Source organism: Cricetulus griseus, chromosome 8 (assembly GCF_003668045.3).
Source record: "Cricetulus griseus strain 17A/GY chromosome 8, alternate assembly CriGri-PICRH-1.0, whole genome shotgun sequence".
NCBI lineage: Eukaryota > Metazoa > Chordata > Mammalia > Rodentia > Cricetidae > Cricetulus > Cricetulus griseus.
Genome location: NC_048601.1, coordinates 9,332,276 through 9,347,999, shown reverse-complemented (window position 1 = coordinate 9,347,999; position 15,724 = coordinate 9,332,276). Strand labels below are relative to the sequence as shown.

The 15,724-nt window shown below is 42.0% G+C and overlaps 1 protein-coding gene across 3 annotated transcripts in view; it reads left to right on the top strand.

Annotated features, from left to right (window-relative positions):
- Positions 1–15,724, top strand: part of Pik3c2g (phosphatidylinositol-4-phosphate 3-kinase catalytic subunit type 2 gamma) — a 302,408-nt gene that overhangs the window by 158,983 nt on the left and 127,701 nt on the right. For all 3 annotated transcript variants that reach the window (XM_035448879.1, XM_027429943.2, XM_035448878.1), the window contains one exon: positions 14,479–14,659. In XM_035448879.1, the coding sequence (XP_035304770.1) occupies positions 14,479–14,659 (181 nt within the window). The remainder of the gene's footprint in view (positions 1–14,478; positions 14,660–15,724) is intronic.

The window sequence follows — 15,724 nt, the reverse complement described above, 5'->3', positions numbered from 1 at the left end:
CCAAATAATCTGGAAAGCATCCCAGGGAAACTTCAACATTTTGACAGGACAAACCACGCTGTCGGTGACTCTGAAAGATGAAGGTTGAAGTAGCTGCCCCAGCTGTGACATGAAGCTGAAGTGCCAAGAACACGGGGTATTTCAAAGCCAGCCTTGCCTTACACCTGTAAAACTGCCCCTCCAGCTGTGTTCAAACACCTGAGCTGCTCCCCTCACAACATGGAGATTATAACAAGGTTTTCCACAGGAGCTGCATGAGAACAAAAGCCTGGGGGGTAAAGAGGATTATTTCATTATTAATATTAGGTTGCTACCCTCATGAAACATTCATCCCATTCAGCAAAGGAATTGCTTTATCGTTAAAAGAAATTTCGTTAAAGGAACTTTATAAAAAAGATGCTTAGATTGCCTTTAAAAGAACTAAACATATATCCGGGGAAGAAAAATTAAAAGAACGGAGTTAGGAACTCAGAGCCATATTTTCCAAGAGTAAGGGAAAAATAGTCATCTCTCTGACTAATTTAAAATTCCACCCAGCAGGCTTTGAGCATTAATTACACGTCAGGCAGAATTTATTGTGTTGTGTACATGTGCTGATGTTAGTCAGTCCCCATTTCTCTTCTGCTATAAGTTGTAGTTATTTGGAACCATGGGTCCAATTAAGGTGTGTTGTGCAAAGAACACATGTTAGTTGTGCACAGCCCATCTGGAGCCTTATAGTCCCAGATGCTATCTGTGAATTACTTTCCATCTAGTTTCCTTTTCCCCTCCCCTTTTCTAATGCCACTTACTCCTATGGTTCTTGATGAACCACAGCAGGCCAGGATTTCACACAGTCCAATGTCAGTTTTACTTTCTTAAGTGAGGAAGGGATGGAGGAAGAGTGGTTTCGATGAATGGCTTACACTAATAGATTCCACATTTCAATGCATCTTCTGGGTGAGGTGAGGAGGACAAAGGCTTCCAACCTTAAAACATTTCACACAAAATTATACTTAGTGTAACAAGCTTTTCTTAAATTTAAAACTGTATGTTAAAAGAAAAAGGGAAAATAATAATTTTTGATGAACTTGGGCAAGGAGTTTTTAAATAGAACCAGAAGGAACTTGAAAAGAAAGAGGGCAGTCTGAGAGAGTGCAGCCTCGGTGGATTAAGAAGAGGGAAGCAGAAAAGAACAGATCTGTTGCTGGTTTTCTTTGCTGCCTGTCCCACCATTGCTTCAGCCCCAAATGAACACATATAGACTTTTATTAATTATAAAACTGTTGGCTGATGGCTAGGGCCTCTTACTGGCTAGCTCTGTCTTAATTATTAACCTGTAACTACTAATCTATGTATTTCTACATGGCTTTATCTTACCAGAGAATCCATGGTGCATCCTATCCTTCAGGTTCCTCCATGGCATCCTCTTCTGTGGCTCCTCTGCTTACCTTTCCCAGAATTCTCCTCGTCTCCTAGTCCTGCCTATCTTCCTGCCTCTACTGGCTATTGCCCAAACAGTGTTTTATTCATCAACCAATAAGAGGAAAAATATATACAGAAGGACATCCCCTCATCACAGATCAACTAAAAGTAGGAAAGGCGACTGGCAGAAAAAAATGATTCCTAGATTCCATGCTAGTGTCAGTTTGGCAACAAGCTTGTTGGGCTATCAAGGGGCACAGCCTGGGAGTAGTAAGTAAGGGGGCTGGGATCACATAATATGAGTTTGCATCCTCAGACCACCAACTTTGCCTCTGGGAAGTTGTTCAGTGTCCATGAACCACAGTAGCACAGTATTGTAAGGATTTACAATACTCAGAGCTCATGTATAAATTGCCTACCACAGCAGCAAGACAAGGGCTTGGAAAATATATAGTGTAAATGAGTGCTTGGTAGCTGCAGTGAGAATTACAAACACAGAGTTCTAGAGCTGGAATTTGGATCACTGGCACTGTTCACCATTCAATGATGCCCGTGAACCCCTTGCCAAGCTTGGTACAGATAGAAAGCCCAGATCACCTTGTAGTGAGTTTTAACACAGACACATGGCTTGCAAAGAACTCCTCTGTGTTCCCAGCATGGGACACTGAGCCAGTCCTTCAATTCAGTCCCCTTAACTAATCAAATGAGCAGGGGACAGAAGTCTCAATATGTCATACAATGCTGTGCATATGTAACATCAATTCCTGGAGAATGCGGGTTATGATGAGGGCGTGCCTCTGACTAGTGTGAGAGGGATGAAGAATGACCAGGAGCCCAGGACACACAACAGAGCAGAACTTGGTGGAGGTTTTACCCAAGGAGGAGCTGCAGGAGCAGGGGGATCCTGCAGTTCAGAGGAAAGAGAAAAGCAAGACATGAGGGAAGCGGGATTGAAGGTGGAAGGTTCCATAGCCAGCCTTGTTTGTGCAGCCAATGGTGTTGGTTTTAAGAACTACCAAGAACAGGTGGTAACATGGGACTGGGTTCTGAGAGAGCTCACTATGCTTAGTTTAAGAAAAATGATTTGCAACAACAAAAACTAACCCACCTTGAAGAGTGAGGAATGGGAGAGGTACTGCTGCCTGGTGAACAGCCTCTGGGGAGGTAGGGAAAACAACACTCACACTCTTCTCTTGACGGTTTCCTTCTTTATTCTTCTGGATCCTTCACTCTGTGTTCTCTATTCTCTTTTCTTATTTCTGTCCAGAAACGTCCTTCTGTCTCTCTAGATGCTGCCCCTCTCCTCACTCTCTTGTTGCTCTCCCCCTAACACTCTTGTTCTTGATGTTTTTCTTCAAATTCTCTCATTCTTAATGTTTCCCTTCTACTCCATTTAATTCTCTCTAGTTCTATCTCTATTCCTTCCCTTATAGCTTATGTACCCCAGCAAAATCTTTTAGGCAACATAAAAATTACAATGTGGTTACATCCTGTTTTTCTTTTTTTTTTTCTGGTTTATTTTTTTCAGATTTTTTTATTTGAATTAGAAACAAGATTGTTTTACATGACAATCCCGGTTCCCTTCTCCCTCCAGCCCTCCCCTACCACCCCCCCAACTAAAACCTGTCACATATTCTTTCTGCTCCCTGTGGATGGTGGATGGTGGATGGTGAGGCCTTCCATAGGGTGTCATCAGGGTCTATCCTATCCTTTGGGATAGGGCCTAGGCCCACCCCAGTGTGTCTTGGCCTCTATGTGGAATGGGCTCCCAAAGTCCACACCTATGCTAGAGATAAGGACTGAACTACTACAGGAGGTCCTGCAGATTTCCAAGGTTTCCTCGCTGAAACCCACATCCTCGGGTCTGGATCAGTCCCATGCTGGTATCCCAGCTATCAGTCTAGGGAACAAGAGCTTCCCCATGTTCAGGTCAGCTGTTTCTGTGGGTTTCACCAGCCTGGTCTGGACCTTGCTCTTCACTCATCCCTCTCTGCAACTGGATTCCAGTTCAGTTCAGTGATTAGCTGTGGGTGTCTGCTTCTACTTCTACCAGCTGCTGGATGAGGGCTATTGGGTGGCGTATAAGTCAGTCATCAATCTCATTATCAGGGGAAGGCATTTAAGGTAGTCTCTTCTCTGTTGCTTAGCTTGTTAGCTGGTGTCATCTTTGTAGATCTCCAGACATTTCCCTAGTGCCTGATTTCTCTGTAAACCCAAAATGTCTCCCTCTATTATGGTATCTCCATTCTTGTTATCTTCTATTCTTCCCCTGACTCAAACTTTCTGCTCCCTCATGTCCTCTGCATGCCTCCTCTTCTCCCCTTCTCAATCTCCTAGCTCCCTCCCCCCTCTTCCCATGCTCCCAATTTGCTCAGGGGATCTTGACCCTTTCCCCTTCTCCAGGGGACAATGTTTGTCTCTTTTAGGGTCCTCCCTGTTTACTAACCTCTCTTGCAGTGTGGATTGTAGGCTGGTAATCCTTTACTCTATGTCTAAAATCCACCTATGAGTGAGTACATATCATGTTTGTCTTTTTGTGATTGGGTCACCTCACTCAGAAAGTTTTTTTTCTAGTTCCATCCATTTTCCTCCAAATTTCAATATTCCATTGTTTTTTTTCTGCTGAGTAGTACTCCATTGTGTAAATGTACCACAGTTTCTCTATCCATTCTTTGGTTGAGTGGCATCTAGGCTGCTTCTAGTTTCTGGCTATTACAAATAGTGCTGCTATGAACATCTTTGAACAGATGTTCTTGTATGAATATGCTCTTTTGGGTATGAGATACCATCTTACTCCTGTTAGAATGGCTAACATCAAGAACACCAATGACAGTTTATGCTGGAGAGGATGCGGAGAAAAGGGAACACTTCTCCACTGCTAGTGGGAGTGCCAACTTGTACAGCCACTTTAGAAATCAGTATGGCGACTCCTCAAGAAAATGGGAATGAGTCTACCACAAGATCCAGCAATTCCACTCTTAGGCATATACCCAAAAGAAGCACATTCATACAACATCCTGTTTTTCAACTGAATGAATACAAGTAAAAAAAAAACCAGCATTTCCATATCTCTTACATGATTAACATTTTACTTGTTACAGGTGAAAAACAAATTATCCCAAGAGCCCACGTACATTCATACCCAAGAAACTTTTTATGAACTAACCATGTAGGCAAGCAAGCTATTGTTCTCAGTCAGGTCTTTTACTGGCAGACTGCATTTTTGTGGTTACAAAGAAGAGACTCATCAGTTTATTACTTATCTTGAAAAGTTTTCTTATAAAGAATATTAAAGAAATCACAAATCTAAACGTTTATATGAAAAAGATTCAGTCAGCTCTGCTTTAACTCTTTAGGGTGTATATCCACTCATCAATAATTTCTTATATCAGGAGACTGAGGGCAGCAATGGGCTCAAGGAACTAATCATCACCATTGATCACCAACCAATCCTGGCAAGGAGAGTACATCATCTAGTAACAACTGGTCTGCTCTGTATTTTTTACCTCAGCTGTGTGTCCTTGTGAACTTTAGATGTTTTCTAGGGTTTTTCACCTCAAAGCTATTATCAAAACATGTGTTCTAACCTGAAGTTATTTTAAGGCTTTTATTCAGCTAATGATGCACACCCAAACCTGTGACTGCATCTTTCAGCATTAAGATTAATAGAATTTAAACTAGGTGGGCTACTGGGACTCACTTGTTTTTCTTAATCATTAACCTAAGCCACAGTCTATATGCCTCCTTGATAGAAACTGGTGTTCTAGCTGTGTGACACTTCCTTGTTTATTAAAACTCTATTTAAACTAACATTATTATTATCAATTGGACAGGATAGCTTAGGAATCAATCATCTTCATAGTAACCCACAGGTAAAAATGCCCAGTAGAACAGTATGTTTCTATGAGATTAACACACTACATTGCAGGCAGTGGGAATCCCCCCATACCCATTCACACCATGACAGATGCTAGAGAAAGATGGCAGCAGCAAACATGTAAAGGCACAGCAGAAGCAAAAGACATTCTGGAGTCTGTGGTTTTTCTGGGCCTTACCTGTCCTAAATTCAACCATCAGGGATTTGCCTCTTGGTGTGCTAACACCCTGAAGTCAACTGCCATCTGCTGCTCCTCTCATATGGCCACTGGCAGAGGATGAGGGCAAGTTTTCTGTTCTAAATCATATTATTCATACTTTAAATACTTATAAGATTTGAATGCATGTAAGTAGATTAGAAGGATGTGGTGAGCAACACCCCTCAGCAAGAGAAGTAGGAATGATTCTTATTTTGTCTAACAGGTAAAAATTCTCAGAGGGAAACTTACCTACCTAGCATAGCTTTTTCCAGTCCCTTTTGATCCTAAGAATTATCATTGCAAGACAGTAATTCCAGTTGTTACTGATCACACAAGCTGCATACTATCCATGGCTAATTTTCGCCTGGAAAGACACTCAACGTTTTAATGAAATATGTGACTACGATGTGCATAAAACATTTTATCTAACTATGATGATTAATATAGTGGCTATATACATGCACGCATATACTCTGAGCGCCAACACTAAGTAGAAAGGGATACCCAAGGACAAGAGAACAATTTTAGCTTAACGCTTTTGCGAGTCTAGGGTTGAGAAACCTGTGTTCAAGCTAAAGAGATGGTGCAGTGCTTAAGAGTACTTGCTGTTCTTGCAGAGGACTGTTCTCTCAGTCCAAACCAAGAGACTTAACAATCACCTGTAACTCTAGCTCCAAGTAATATGATGCCCTCTTCTGGATCCTGCAGTTACTGCACATATGTGGCATTCACTCACAGACAGACACACAGTAAGTCTTTATAAAAAAAAAAAAAAAGAACCCCACATTAAGTATATCATCACTGTGACAGAATTCACATAACAGAGACAATGTAAGGAGGACACATTTTATATAAAATGTCTAAGGTGTCAGTGGATCATGGTGAAGTGTGGTAGAGTGCCTCACACCATAGAAGATTGGAAGCAAAGCAAACCAGAACACAAAGGAGACAGAGCAAGAAACAGCCTCCAAACCACAATCCCAGGGATCCATTTCTTCCCATCAGACCCCATCTTCTCCCTCCCAATAGCCTCTTCAGATTTGAAACTTATATCAAGGAATAGAGTCATTCATTAGATCTAACCTCTCTGGAAATAGCTGTTTTGGAAATTACTTTAACTATGTAAATCTGGGTTACATCTCTCTATGCTGAGAAATATTACCTTAACTGTGTAAAGAAAGGTGCGTTACATTTGTTTATGCTGCATTTATTTAATTACGAAAAGACATGAAGTATCTGTTTAACCTTGACTGCCTAAGGCACCTGTTCAGTTTAATAGAAAGCTACTAACTAGGCAGGAGGTATAGCAGGGACTTCTGGACAGAGAGAGGTCTGGGAGAAAGAAAGACAGGGTTGCCAGCCAGACAGAGAGGAAGCAGGACATGCAGGAGGAGAGGTAAAAAGCCATGAGCCACATAACAGCATGTAGATTAGTAGAAATGGGTTCATTTAAGTTATAAGAGCTAGTTAGAAACCAACCTAAGCTAAGGCCAAGCTTTCATAATTAATAAGAAGTCTCTGTCATTATTTGGGAGCTGGCTGGTAGGCCAGAGAAAGACTCCTTACAAGTAGCTTCATAGACACACCACCATTGTGCTTTTACAATCTCCCAGGTGTTTCTTAATTCAATCAAATTGTCAATCAAGGCGAGGCTTCACAAACCCCATGTCCTTGTTTTGTGCTCCAAGCCTTTTTTCTTCTGACATGCCGAGGTCCTTCTCCTGTGACAACCTTCCTTTTGCACTCACTCAGATTTTTAACTGTCTCCTACAGTTTTCTCCAAACTGACTGAATTTGGTAGTTTTGAATAAAGCTTTCTTTATCTTTTGTGTCCTATCTTTGACCATCTACACCCTCTAATTCAAAGTGGAGTAGATTCTAAAACTCCCTGGTAGATTTTAGCTATCAGATAACTCGCACCAGTCCTTTCCAATGTAACATATCCTTTCTCCGTAATTCCACATATTCTCGTACCCATTTTTGCCCCAGCATCAGGTGTGTTTTAGATTGGGACCCTGCAATGGTAATAGGTGAGTTAGTGGCTTCCTAATTGACTTCCCATGTCCCTTGACTTTGGGGGTAGAGAGAGAAAAGAAAAAGGAAAAGTAACTTCCACATACAGAAGGACAAAGAGGTATTAGCAAATTCCCGGTCTGAGCTGTGGCTCCGCCCCCACCCACACAAGAATCCATTGACAAGAATGTTGTGGTTCCTGGGTATGAGCTCCAGCTCTGGGGTGCAGGGATGGGGGTGAGGGCGTGGAGGGGTGTGGGGTACTTTCATAGCGGGAGATTTGGCTTTGGCTCCTATTTTACCTACACATACGTGGTCACACACAGTTGCATTTCGTGGGCTTATTGAGAAACGTGAGAAAACTATAGCCCCAATTTGTAAAATAGCTGGGATACAGAAAACAGCGCACTCCTTTGCTGATCCTTCTCGCCATGATAGCCCTGACATCGCTTCCTGTTTGCACAGTCCCAGGGGAAATAGTCCCTTTTACTGAGTAGCAGGCTCCCACGCTTGCATGCACCTGAATCTCTGTAAAGGACTCTCTGTATGCACCCCTGCTCATGGCACTCTGCAAGACTGGGGGTCCTAAGGGGACTATTGCAGTCCCAGGATGCAGATGCAGATGACTGGACTCCTGGCTTCCAAGCAACCCATCTGAGAACATGTGCAGAGTTCCCAGTAAGAGTAACGCTCTGTCTAATGCATTCATCAGTTTAAAGCCTTGAGGGTAAATCTGCAATAGATTCCCAAAGGCTGAGACAACAGATGCACCTCCCCACAGCCAGGACAAGATGAGGTGTTTGTAGATACCTCCGAGGCAACAAGGGTACATATCATTCATCCTTCCAATTCAGGAGATCAGACTCTAGATGCTGCCACTGCAGCAGAGTTATCAGCTCCCCAGCAGTGTGTAGAAAGCCTTCCTCACTGCACTTCACCTATGTTTAACCGTGTCGTGTAGACCCTGAAAAATCTCATCTCACGATTGCTGTCTCCTTTCAGATGCACAACATTTGGCTGGACAAAGCAACAGATGGCATATAGGCCTATTCAGACTTCTAAATGAATCAAAAAGTATGCTAGTCATAATAAAATAACAGTAAAATTTTCACCATTAAGGGGGACCATACATGTTCAAATGAGCAGAACCGACTCATGTTTTGAAGCACCCTTTGGGGCTTTTTATGATCCACAGGAAAAAAAAAAAGCTACTTTTATTGCTTAAAGACTTTTTTTTTCTTTTATTCTGAAGTAGTATCCAGAAATGGATCAGTCGTCTAATTCACTAGACTTGGCTCCTGATAATTTTTTATTTATTTTCAGTAATTAGGTTTTCCCTCAATTATCTTCAGTGCTGTCACTGGAGATGGTTAAAAAGTATGTTCCACATTCTAAAGGCAACTCAAACAAATGTGTGAAAATTAAAAAAAAATGAAGGGGGGAAGTATGGGATTTGGCATATTCATCAGGTTTTTTTTTTTATTTTATTTTATTTTTGAGACAAGGTCTTACTATGCAGCCCCGGATAGCCTCAAACTCACCATGTGGACCAACCTGGCCTGGAATTTACAGAGATGTGACTGCCTCTGCCAAATGTGTGCTGGGACTAACAGTGTGTTCCACCACGGCTGGCCAACAGTTCTTACCACAGCAACTCAGAGGCCCAAGACTGCTGAAGCTTGTAAGCAAACAAGCCTTGCTTGGCTGCAACTTCCCTTCACCAGGCTTTGAGCATTGCAAGTGAACTCTGCTCCACAGGGTTCCCTTACCCCAGTCATCTAGAAACTGCTCCTGGATCTTCTCACAGCTAAAAGCAAAACAAGAGATGCTCCAATAAACCCATCAGAATGTGTAATATACCTGAACATGCACACAGAGACCATCCAGTTTCTGGGTCAGCACCAGGGCAAACCACATAGCTGAGCTGGTGTGGTCCAGATAAGTATGTTTGAAGATGGAGGGTTTTGTCCCGCAGCTGCTTTGCACCAAATAAACACACAGACACTGTATTAATTATAAAGCTGTTGGCCAGTGGATAGGGCTTCTTACTGGCTAGCTCTCTCTTAATTAATAGCCCATAACTACTATGTATTTCTACATGGCCTTATCTTGCCGGAGAACACCTGGTGCATCCTATCTTCCTGGGCTCTACATGGTGACTCCTTGAGGCCTTTCTCTCCTCTCCAACATTCTCCTCGTCCCTTAGCCCTGCCTATCTTCCCGCCTCTAGTGGCCAATCAGTGTATCATTCATCAACCAATAGGAGAAACATATATATATATATATATATATATATATATATATATATATATATAGATGTCCCCCATCATATATTCTGGTCATGGGAAGGCACTGGAGATCTTCTGGCAAAGTGGGGGATGAGCAATCTTTTTCAAAAGAGAAAGCATCGTGTTGGAAACATTAATCATATCTATCACACAGTGTTGGGCACAAAGGAACGCCCACCTATAAACAAATAAGAATGTGTGACATGTGTGACATGGACAGTGTCAGCTGCATCTCTTATAGAACCCCCCATATATTTAAAAGTTTAAAAATGTAAATAATCTCTAAAGAAAAATGTAACTATTTACTTATTGCCTTGGTGAGCATTTTTACATTTCGTTAGTTACAAACTGTTGGTGTTGGTAAATAGATGCTGCCTGATGATGACTGACTGGAGAGCACACATTTGTCTTGGCTCCTGCTGACATGCTACATCAGCAGGATGAATATTTGCGAAAGCAAGCCTGCGTGTTATCAATGAACCAATCAAAGGGCGTGTGCATCACCTTCCTCCTCGGTGTGAAGCACTAACCAGGTATCTCAGACAAAACTAGCCGCACTATTAAAATACTGATATGAACAATTCTGTATTGAGTGTTGACTTTCAGCCTTTATTTCTCCCAGGGGTCTCTGTCCTTGAAGAATTCACATCGTAGAATCTCACAATGTTTTTAATGCTAGTTTCCTGATCCACATGCCTCAGATCATGTGAAAAAAGCAACAAGGGCAGGAGGAGACAGAAGCAGGCATGAGTCCTAGAGTAGCCCCGGAGTTGCTCATCATGGTGGGACTCCATGCATCCTTTCCTGATGATGGGTTGGAGCCCCTCTTCATTCACAGGGCATTCACAGTGGTAAAAATCTCATCTAGCCCATATGATGTGGGGCACTATGCTGTGGAGAACTAAAATTAAGAGCTGTCGGACTGCAGAGAATTTGGGGACAAAGGGGACTGGATGCTGTGATTGCTGTGCCCTGCCCTGCTGGTAGACTGATGAGATGTGAACTCTCTACTTTCCCGGTGGCTCCAGCAGGTTGTTTATCAGGTGCCCAGATGCTTGTCATCTGCTCAAAGACTTCAGAACCATCCTAATGGAGGAGGAAAACCTGTTCTGAACATCTCTGAGCCCAGGAGAGCCAATTAATCTAGAGACACCCCACCCTGGCAGATGTGCTGTCACCCAAGTTATGTTTCCTTCACTCTTGCTTCCTGTCTGTAATATTGAACACAGTCCAAATCTTCTCTAGCTAGCTGGGCTTTATGTGTGTATGCTTGTTTCAGTGTGGCCAGGGCGTACAGTTGGGATAAGCTCATCAAAGCAACTGGATGGGAGATAATATCCAGGAACACCACAGCTGGATCTTGCAGGCCGAAGGATGAACTGCAGTCTCTGGAACTTTAAGATCTGGCTCACAGTCGGCCCATGAGCCCTGCTCCCTCAATGGGTCTGATGCTCGTCAGTGCCTTGACCTTTACTTTCTATTTTTAAACATTTTACTTGGCAATCTCTTTCAAAAAAGGATCACTGTAATGCTCAAGGGACAGTAGCCAACTTATTTCTAGTTTCTTATAAACAGAAGCAATGGGTAAAAACCACAGCATGGAGGATTTGCCTCTTCTTGAAGGCAAGGTCACCATCACACAACTGAGAGACACCCCACTGGAAACTGCCGTCCAACCATCCCTGCAGTTGTTGAAAATCCAGGGCCCTGTTAATTTCTATTACCACTAAAAGTGTCTGGGCCTAAGGGTGCAGGAATGGAATAATTGGACCCTCATGGTCATCTCTAGCACTGTACAGTTTTATTCCTGCCGTGTGTAAAAGCAAACTCCTTACACATAAAGCTTGAGCCCTGCCTCATCGGGAGAGTATGTGTTCTTGGCAGGATTTGGGATTTAAGCCAGCTACATTTTCCAAGAAAATCACAGCAGGAACCTCTGAGAATTCTTAGCCCTGATGTGTTTTACATCACGGTCACGTATTCTCTATGCAAATCTCCACTGCTTTACTGCGTTGTAGACAAGGAATCAAACTGATATTTTCCTTCTTGAGCTGGAAAGCAGCGAGTGCATGACTTACAAGAGAAGTAAATTTATTTCTGATAGAATGAAAAACAAAGGCATTAAAATGCCAACTTAACTACTATCCAGTTCTGGCCGTCCTTACGGCATCAACCCTAAAACGGGCCTTTTCTTTGATTATTTTAGTTAAATGCCGAGGGCTTCGTTTGTACAGAATATCATATTTTTATAATAGATAGATATAGAGCAGCTCCATGGTTGTGGATTTGTACTTATAAACTGGAATGGTTTAAAATATTTCAGAGCACAACTGACTCAATATTCAAGGTGTAAGAAAAGGCTGACAAATACTCACGTGGGAAATGGAAACGCCCTACCTCGATGAACCCAAATAAACTATAAAAGGGCACAACACCACAATCCTTGGTGCAAGAGTATGAAAGGCATAGTTCTCCAAAGTTGTGCGTGATTTTGCCTGATCTTGCAGGTTTGTGTTCTCGTATGTGGTCACACCTTCAAATGGTGTCATGGTTCACGTGTGACCTGTCGGGCGCTTCGAAACTCTCATCGCGGGAATAAGCAGAAAGGCTTTTCAGTGTCTGCTCTACCCTTCACAGTAACCAGGTTACCAGGTTCCTGCCGTGCACCCTCAGCTCCTTCAAGTTTCTTGACGTTCACATGTTTCTCGTGCTTTCCAGGAGAAACTAAGAATTGATATTTCACACAAAGTTGTATTTGCTTCGGGACAAAGAAGGTGGCGGTGAAGATAGGCTGGCTCCGAGAGGCTTGTGAAAGAGGAGGCTTTCACTTTTAAAGCCACAACCTCAATCAGCTAATCTTTAAATGTAACAGAACAGAGAGTTGAACAGGTGAAAGCAAGCATCGCTACACCTCTGCGTAATACTATATGTTGGGCAAGGATGCAAAACCAGAAATGAAGAATGGCTGCACTGTGATGGTTTATCCTAACTGACAATGTGCTGGCAGGGTCTAGCCTGGTGGTGTCTATGAGGGAGTTTCTAGATTGCGTTTATTACAGTGGGTCAGAAGACCCACCCTAAATGTGGACAGCATCATTGTGTGGGCTGGGGGTCCTGAACTGAATTAAAAGGAGAAAACAAGCCAAGCACCAGCACCCACAGCTTGTGCTTCTTGACTGTGATGCGATGTGCTCAGCTGCTTTATGCTTCTGCTTGGTGTGTGGTACCCACAGACTGTGAGCCCGAACAAACCCTTTCTTCCTTCATGATCTGTAGATATTTTACCACAGCAATGAGAAAGGCAATTAATGCATGCTTCTAGCTTTGTTTGGTTGGTTGGTCTTGCTTTTGTTTTTCCTTTTGTCTTTTGTGATTTTTATTTTTTTGGCTATAATGCCAAACTTTTTTCTTTCTGGTATTCTTGTCCCGTAATTTTCTTCAAGCTCTTCTTCTAGCTTGAATACTATTTTCAGAAGAGGAGAAAATTAAAGACTAATTGAGATTACAAGAATCAATCTGCGAGTAGTTAAGTTTCAAAGGAATTGTTCCTTTTTATTCTACTCTTGTGTTTTAAGGCATAATAGAAAGTAAGGTTTTAGCATATTGTAATTGCTTTTAAGGCAATATAAATTGCCAAGCAGCAGGCAGAGTAAACAAATTCCTGTCACTGCTCCCTTTCTTTGCAAGCATCGTCACCCATGCTTTGTGAGCAGACTGCCAGGCACACTGAAGTTGACATGGGGAAGCTGCAAAATGCAAAAAGGCTTCATGCTCCAAGGTGCTAGACACATGACTATGTCAGCACTCTATATTCTATTCAACTCTGAACAGTGAGGATTATTATTTTACACAGAGAAAGGAAGTTCAGAGGCTGGAGAGATTGCTCAGCAATTATGAGAACTTGCTGCTCCTGCAAAGGACCTGAATTCAGTTTCCAGCATCAACCTCAGATGACTCACAATCACCGATAACTCCAGTTTCAAGGATCCCATACCCTCTTCTGGTCTTCAAGGGCACCTGCATACATGTGGATACACACACACACACACACACACACACACACACACACACACACACACCTTAAGAACTGAACTGAAATATCTTTTTTTAAAACACAGAAAATATGTTCCAGCTTAAGTGGTTTATATGGTGTAGAGCTAAAAATTGAATTCAGAAATGTCTGGAAACAAACAAAACAATTTCTTTCCTTTACAATGTCTTCCTTCAAATTGCCAGGGGACATTCTGGGGGTGGGGTGGGATCCATACATATGTATGTGATGGATTGGGGATAGATAACTTGACAAAAAGTTGGCCTTCATAGCTAAGCTACAATGTAACATCATCCCTTGTCAAAAAAGTTTTTATAAATCGTTGCCCATATTTTAGAAATTCTGGGATTTCCTGATTTAAGTGTTTGTTATAAAATTAAGAAGAGTGAAAGAAGACAAAGCACATTGGGAATTGCCAGACGAAAGAGCAGCGTTTTTATTGATTCTTCTCTCTTGGAGGCTCATTAGCTATCAGATGAAATTTGATGACTGCCAACAAATACACAGCATTCTCCCCATTTTAAGCTGCTAAACTGCCCCCAGCCATGACATACAGATTCCTCTAAAATGTATTTATTGTTCCTGCTGGAGGATGTTATAAGAGAATCTCCTTTAGACCTAGGATTTTTTTTTTTCTCTCCTCCAGGCTGCTGAGGGAGGCACAAGCTGAAGACTGCTTTAAAAGCTGGTATCAGAAGCTTTTGGCTGCTCTGCAGTTCTGCGTAGGAGAAGCCTTGAACAATGAGCTTTCCAAGGAGCAGAAACTTGTCAAACTTTTGGGGGATATTGGAGAGAAAGTGAAGTCTGCCAGTGACCACCAGAGACAGGTTGGTGAAGAAATCAATCTTTAGCATACCCTAAAATGTCTACCTTTGAGTCAACTGTTTCAGTTTCCTATCTTGGAAAACAAACTCCTCAAATATACTTAGCCACAAGACTTTCAAATGAAGCATTTTTGTCACTTACTTTTCTTAAAGTTAATAATATTCTCAATCACCACGACACAAATGACTTTGGTATGTGAGTAGGTGCATGGGACACACACGGGTCATAACAAGAAGATATGAAAGAAGTTTGAGCAAAAAAAAAGTCCCGATGAAATAGTATTTCTTTAAATTTTATCTTGCTCTTAATTGTGTATATGTGAATATGTCTTTGTGTGAGTATGTTCACATGAGTGTAGGAGTTCCCACGGGCCAGAAGAAGGCAGCAGAGCCACGGCACTGCAGTTGCAGGCAGTTGTGAGCTTCCTGACTTAAACTCTGGAAACAGAACTCAAATCCTCTGGAAGATCAGCAAACACCCTTAGCTTTTAAGTACCACTGTGTGACCTCTACAGACCCCCAAGGTTACAACCTTTACACTGTGACACAGTCAGGCTTCTGGGAGAAGATCATAATCTAGCTCTGTATTGTTCTAAAAAGCATTTTGATAACAAACAAAATTAATTAAATAAACCTCAACAGTACTATGAGTAGTCATATTATTATATTAAGATCTGCATGTGCAGTGCTTCTCAACCTCCCTAATGTTACACAATCCTTTAAAACAGTCTCTCATGCTGAGGTGACCCCCCACACACCATAAAAATTATATTGTTGCTCCTTCATAACTGTAATTTTGCTACTGTTGTGGATAATGGTATAGATATCTATGTTTTCTGATGGTCTTGAGTCACCCCCGTGGAAGGGTTTTTCAACCCCCTAAAGGGCTGTAACCCATAGGTTGAGAACCATTCATATATAATAACTAAAATATTCTGCCAATTTCTTACTGGCATAGCTGCCTCTAACTGTTCTTTTTCTTGACTTAAATGGAACGCATTGGATCTTTTTAATTATCTGCATCATTAGCTCCCTTCATTGAGGAGAACCATTAAGGAAGTTGTTTTA